General features: G+C 51.3%; 1 protein-coding gene across 1 annotated transcript in view; it reads left to right on the top strand.

Moving 5' to 3' along the window:
* The window catches only part of LOC109539313 (rho GTPase-activating protein 100F), a gene marked incomplete in the record, with an annotated part of 25,653 nt that overhangs the window by 8,808 nt on the left and 11,340 nt on the right, over positions 1 to 5,505 (top strand). The window contains 9 exon segments of the mRNA XM_048662842.1: positions 747 to 1,079; positions 1,139 to 1,333; positions 1,484 to 1,651; positions 1,712 to 1,849; positions 1,899 to 2,008; positions 4,395 to 4,573; positions 4,633 to 4,762; positions 4,818 to 4,967; positions 5,441 to 5,505. Of these exon segments, the coding sequence (XP_048518799.1) occupies positions 747 to 1,079; positions 1,139 to 1,333; positions 1,484 to 1,651; positions 1,712 to 1,849; positions 1,899 to 2,008; positions 4,395 to 4,573; positions 4,633 to 4,762; positions 4,818 to 4,967; positions 5,441 to 5,505 (1,468 nt within the window).

The raw sequence follows: 5,505 nt of genomic DNA on the forward strand, positions 1-5,505 counted from the left end.
GTTTTAGGCCGCTCAAGGTATGACATTTTTGCTTCTATTTCTTTGGAGGTTAGGAATTTCCCATCAAGACTAATGGGTGAAAGTTAGTGCTCCAAACGGGCCCTCGAAAAGCCTCTTGCGATTCATCTGATTTTTCCAAACGTTTCGGAGTTATGACGTTTTCCATCTTCACACATCTGGAAAGGGGCACAGCCCTAGATATATTTTAAATTTTTTAGGTTGCCAATAAAGTCATTCTAACTAAATAGCTCTTTCAGAAATGTTCTTGCAACTTATTTCAAATTTTCAACCGTTTCGGATATATGACATTTTGAATTCCCAGAGAGCTGAAAGGGGGCGAAGCCCTAGAACAGTCTCAGTTTTTTTACGTCTGAAGCCCCAAATAAATCTTCCTCTTTCAGGCTCTTTCAAAAAGGTCCATTCATCTAATGCGATATTTTGCAGCGTTTCGAAGATACGGCGTCTTCCCTCTTCAGGCCGCCGAATGGGGGCGAAGCCCTAAATGAATCTGCACTTGTTTCATATCGAAATAAAGTGCTGTAAGCTCTTTTGTGAAAATTTCCCTTGAACCCAAGCGACTGTTTCAAGCGTTTCGTAGTTATGGCAGCTTCCATCCTCAGCCACCCGATAGGGGGGGCAAAGCCCCAGATGAAACGCGCTTCGAAAACCATCCAGCAAATACAGGCGAAATTCCCATCGGTCCGTTTTTCTGCCACAAATCGCACAACACGGCACCGCTGTTACAGAGACTCGATGCGCCAACGACATACGGGGGACGGTCGCGAAATGAACGAGTCGCGCTCGCGCCTCGGCCTCGGACTGTCCTCGACGCTGGACAGACACGCGCAACAGCCGGACACCAACGGCCTGGACCTCTACTACAACAGCCGTCCGCCGGACACCAACTGGGGCTACCAGCCGCCCCCGCCCGTCATCACCGAACAGCCCAAATCGTCCCAACCCCACTTTCCCCAATACGAGCGCGGCTACCCGAACACGCTGGAAAGTCTCGCCGAGAAGGTCCATTCGTTCGGCATGGGGCGGCGCATGTCCGCTGGCGGTCAACCGGCCCCTTCAAGGTGGGGGAAACGCTGTGCGCACCCTATGCGCACAACTACCAGTTCTGCGCCTGTTGCAGGATGACGTCACAACAGAGCCCCGCCTCCCACTACTACGTGCAGCACGCAGGAACCGGAAGTCGCAGGATGATGCCCAGGTCCGGATCCGACCAGCATTTGCCCCATACGGAATACACGGACTACAGCAGCATCACGCCGGCGGGGCGCCACAGTTTGCTGCGCTCCAGCCTCAAATCGGGCTCCACCTTGAGCAGGCGAGTGTCACCATGAAACCTGTCAAAATTGGCAGCTCATTTGTCAACAAAACTGTCAAAATTGGCAGCTCATATGTCAGCAAAACTGTCAAAATTGGCAGCTCATACGTCAGCAACACTGTCAAAATCAAATACTTTTACCCCATTCAGATACAACCAGAGGTTCGTGGACCAGGCGGCAGTGGCGGCGCAGCTGCAGTCAAAGTACGCGACCGGCGGCCAGTACGGCACTGCGCTGCGCAGAAACCGCGGCAGCTTGGACTATTCGAGCGACTCTGAGGCGACAGTGGCGGCGCGCAGCGGCTACTACTACTACCGGTACAGACGTGAACCAATTGCGAGACAGTCGGGACGTTTTTTGTTGTTTGTGTTGTTTAGGGACCGGCCAGCAGCGCCATCTGCGCCAGTGGCGCACGCCACTATTCCGTCGCTGGGCCGCCAGGGGTCGCTGCCTGCAAGCGCCGACGTCGGCACCAAGTTCAACTCGTTGCCGCGCGACGCCCGAGGATCCACCAGGTACAGGGTGGCCCAAGTGGATTTTCCGTTAACATTCGCTGCGTTTCAGGCTGGCGATGAATAAGCGATTTGGGGACCGGGGCGGTGTTGCCCTTCTGCAAGACGACGCCGATGGGGCGCTTTCAGCCCCGGAAATGCCGTCGATTCGACGCGATCGCGGTAAGGACACTTGTTCAGTTTGGCAACAGCGCGATTTTTTTGCAGCTCGCTTATTAAGCATTTTACGGCCCAATCGGATGTCGGCTTTTTTATGCACGTTGCCACGCCCTGTCCAGTGCGGCGCTTGAAATCGCGCCAACGTGGCGGGTTTTGGGGACTTTTCAGCTGCAGCGTTTTGGGCGTGGGACTGGATAACCTGATCAATCCCGATGTTTTCTAAAGAATCGCGTTGCTTTTGTGTCCACCGACCTTTGGACTAAACGTTGCCAATTAATCCACGAATTTCCTTGGCGCAAACCTTCAAACGCCCATAACTCGCTTAATCATCAGCTGCGCAAAAATCTCCAAGGAACATTTTCGAAGCACTTTGACCTCCTCTAGCAGCTGAACAGCTTCAAACTCTTCCACCCGTTCGGGTTTGGAAAATATCGCAAAATTAAACTAAACGGGGCGCATTCGCCATTGCGTCAGCCACGCCCTCAGCAGCTAAAAAAGCACTAGAAGCGATCAGTTGACTGGACAACCCCGACGGCTCATGGAAGGTGAAGACTCGAAAACGGTGAAATGGGCCTTACATCCGCAAAATTCCCGAAATTTCATCGGATTTCTAGCCAAAATCAAAAAAAAAATGAGGAAAATTCGCGGCTTTAGCAAACTGAATGCGTGAAAAAATCAAAGCTATCGAAACGGTCCTCACGACTTATTGGATTTTCTCCACCGTTTCGGAGATATGACGTTTTCCATCCTCAGACACCTGAACGGGGGGCGAAGCCCTGGCTGGATTACAACCGTTTCGGTGTCAAAAAACCGCCTACGAGGCGCTCTTCCGAAAAGTTCCGACGACCTACTGGCTGTTGCCAACCGTTTTTGAGATACAGCGTGTTTTACACGTACGGGACCGCGAAAAATTGAACATTTTTGTGCAATAAAAATTCGCAAAAAATCCCCAAAACGCTCCAACAAACTGCAGTTTGTGGCACTCATAGAGTCAAGTGCGCTCTATGCAGGGGCGTATCAAGTATTTTTCTACCTCGATTGGTTTTCTCGCAAAAAAATCTTGAATGTCACTATTCCAAAAAAGTTGGGCGCGAAGTTAAAAGTGCGCTCGCTTGAACCAAAATTCGCCAAAAATCCTCAAAACACTCGAACAAACTGCAGTTTATAGCACGAATAGAGTCAAGTGTGCTCTATGCAGGGGCGTATCAAGTATTTTTCTAGCTCGATTGGTTTTCTAGCAAAAAAATCTTGAAGTTTACTGTTTCAAAAAAGTTGGACGCGAAGTCTAAAGTGCGCTCGCTTGAACAAAAATTCGCCAAAAATCCCCAAAACGCTCCAACGAACTGCAGTTTCTGGCACTAATAGAGTCAAGTGTGCTCTATGCAGGGGCGTATCAAGTGTTTTTCTAGCTCGTTTGGTTGTCTCGGAAAAAATTCTTCAAAGTAACTGCGTCCAACTGGAAATTTCCACGCGTTTTGCCGATACGACGCTGGGCGACTTTAGGTGGCTAAAAAGGAGCGCAGCCCTAATTCGACCTACCACTTGTTGAGGCCAAAATATCACCCAACAAACGCTCTTTGCAAAAGCTTAGCGGTTAAACGCGATGTTTCCAGTCGGTTTGCCTCTGAACCGACCCGGAACGTTGAAACACAATTCAGAAATTGACCGGTTGATTGCACTCAAAAAGCCCCCCAAAAAACCCGCAAAACTCCAGGCAAAAAATGGCACTTACTTTGCTTGCTGCTGCTCCCCATCGGCTCCAACGGGCCCTCAAAAAGGCTGCAGGGCAAAGCGCTCCAACCTCCACTCGCTGTTGACCAAGTGACAGCAAACGTCACTCTGGAAAATCGCCCAATTTTCCCGGAAAAAGCCCGTTCCGACCGGGAAAATACCACCAACCAGTAACGCGGGGGTTTCTTTACCGGAAAAACCGCATTTCTCGGCCGGGCCGCTGGAAAAACCCGAAAAAATCGCGAAAACCACCCGCAGCTAACCGCGCAATGACACAAAGCGACGCACTGAAACAAGTGACAGACTAGAACGAGATGAACCGAGCTGCGACGAGCGCGTTTGCATGCAAAGCTGCCAGAGGGACGTGGAACGTATGTCGCAGCGTGGCTGCGCACTATTTTGTGGGGGAACTTCGGGCAAATTGGGCCAAATTCGATGAGAATTTTTTTGTCAATCCCGGATTTTTTTCGGGAAAATTCGCGCTCTCCGTATGTAAGCGAGATCAACGGCCTTACGCGGTGAAACTGGGGAGTTCGGTCAAAACCACTGAGTCAAACGGCGCTGTTTATATTAGGCCACGCCCATACCCATCCCCCCTCCATGCGCGCACGCCAATCAGCATCGCCCATTTGCACTTGATCGTTGTTTGCTTCGCAAGGCCGCATTCCGTCGTCACCTAGTGTCTTCTCCTCAGATGAGTACCGCCAATGGCTGAGCCGCACCCCCTCCACGTCTGCCATCTATGAGCAGATCCGAGCATCGCGCGACGTGCTCAATCAGCAGCGCGCCGCCCGCTTCACCTACAGTGCGGAAAACATTCACGACGCCCTGAAAAACGCAAGTTTTCCGCATCATCAGTTGCCCTGCGATGGAGGTTAATTTGAGAAATTTTCCAGATGGAAAGCGGCGTCTACAGCTCGTACGGCCGGCCAGGAACCACCTCCACTTTGGACCGGCACTTTAGCAGGCCGCAACAGCCCAACATCCCCGCCAGGTCGCTTTCCACCCAGCATATCACCAGTTCAGGTGAGAATTTGAGGTTAAGAAGCGGGGGTTGGCTGACGGTTGTGGCGTGTTGCAGCGCTGAGCAACAGCCGATCGCCATCTATGCGCCGCATGCGGCAACTACTCGATTTGGACAGTTCCCGAGCGGGGGCGGCACCGAGCCCCGTCCCCACTCCGAGCGGCACGCTGCCGCGCGGGCAGCGCCAGCTGGACATCAACCCGGCAGGTAACAACATTGAGAAAATAAAATAATAAAAAAATATATTGTTTATTTCCTCTATGAGGAACAAGTTGAGAGGCGGCTATTAACTGAAGAAAAGCCTTGCGACGTTGCCACCTTTGCCAATGAATAAGAGCGGTGAATTTGAAATAATCTAGCGATGCTAACATTTTATTACATTAATGACTGGGATTAAGGCACACGCAAATATTATCTTTGCAACATTTTTTCCAAAACTCTGGTCCCTAACGAAAACATGCCATCGCAAAAAAAAAATTCCTGCCAAATCGCTTCAAGCCGGAAAATCGCCCGGTGCGCCCCTGTAAAAGCGCTGTTGCCCCTCTCAGCGCTCAGACTTTCATTGCAACGAAGCACTCGTTCATTAGGCAACGTCGCACGGATTCTGTTCTGTCATTAGTCGCTTCCACGGGTTGCTCGGCAACCCGTCACTCCGTCCAACCGAAACGATCTGGTTGCAGAATTCCTGAAGTACAAGATTGAGAAGCCCGGCAACATTGCCGGGCTCACGCAGCTGGGCGCGGGT

Source organism: Dendroctonus ponderosae, unplaced genomic scaffold (assembly GCF_020466585.1).
Source record: "Dendroctonus ponderosae isolate FM_Combo_2020 unplaced genomic scaffold, Dpon_F_20191213v2 Dpon_F_20191213_12, whole genome shotgun sequence".
NCBI lineage: Eukaryota > Metazoa > Arthropoda > Insecta > Coleoptera > Curculionidae > Dendroctonus > Dendroctonus ponderosae.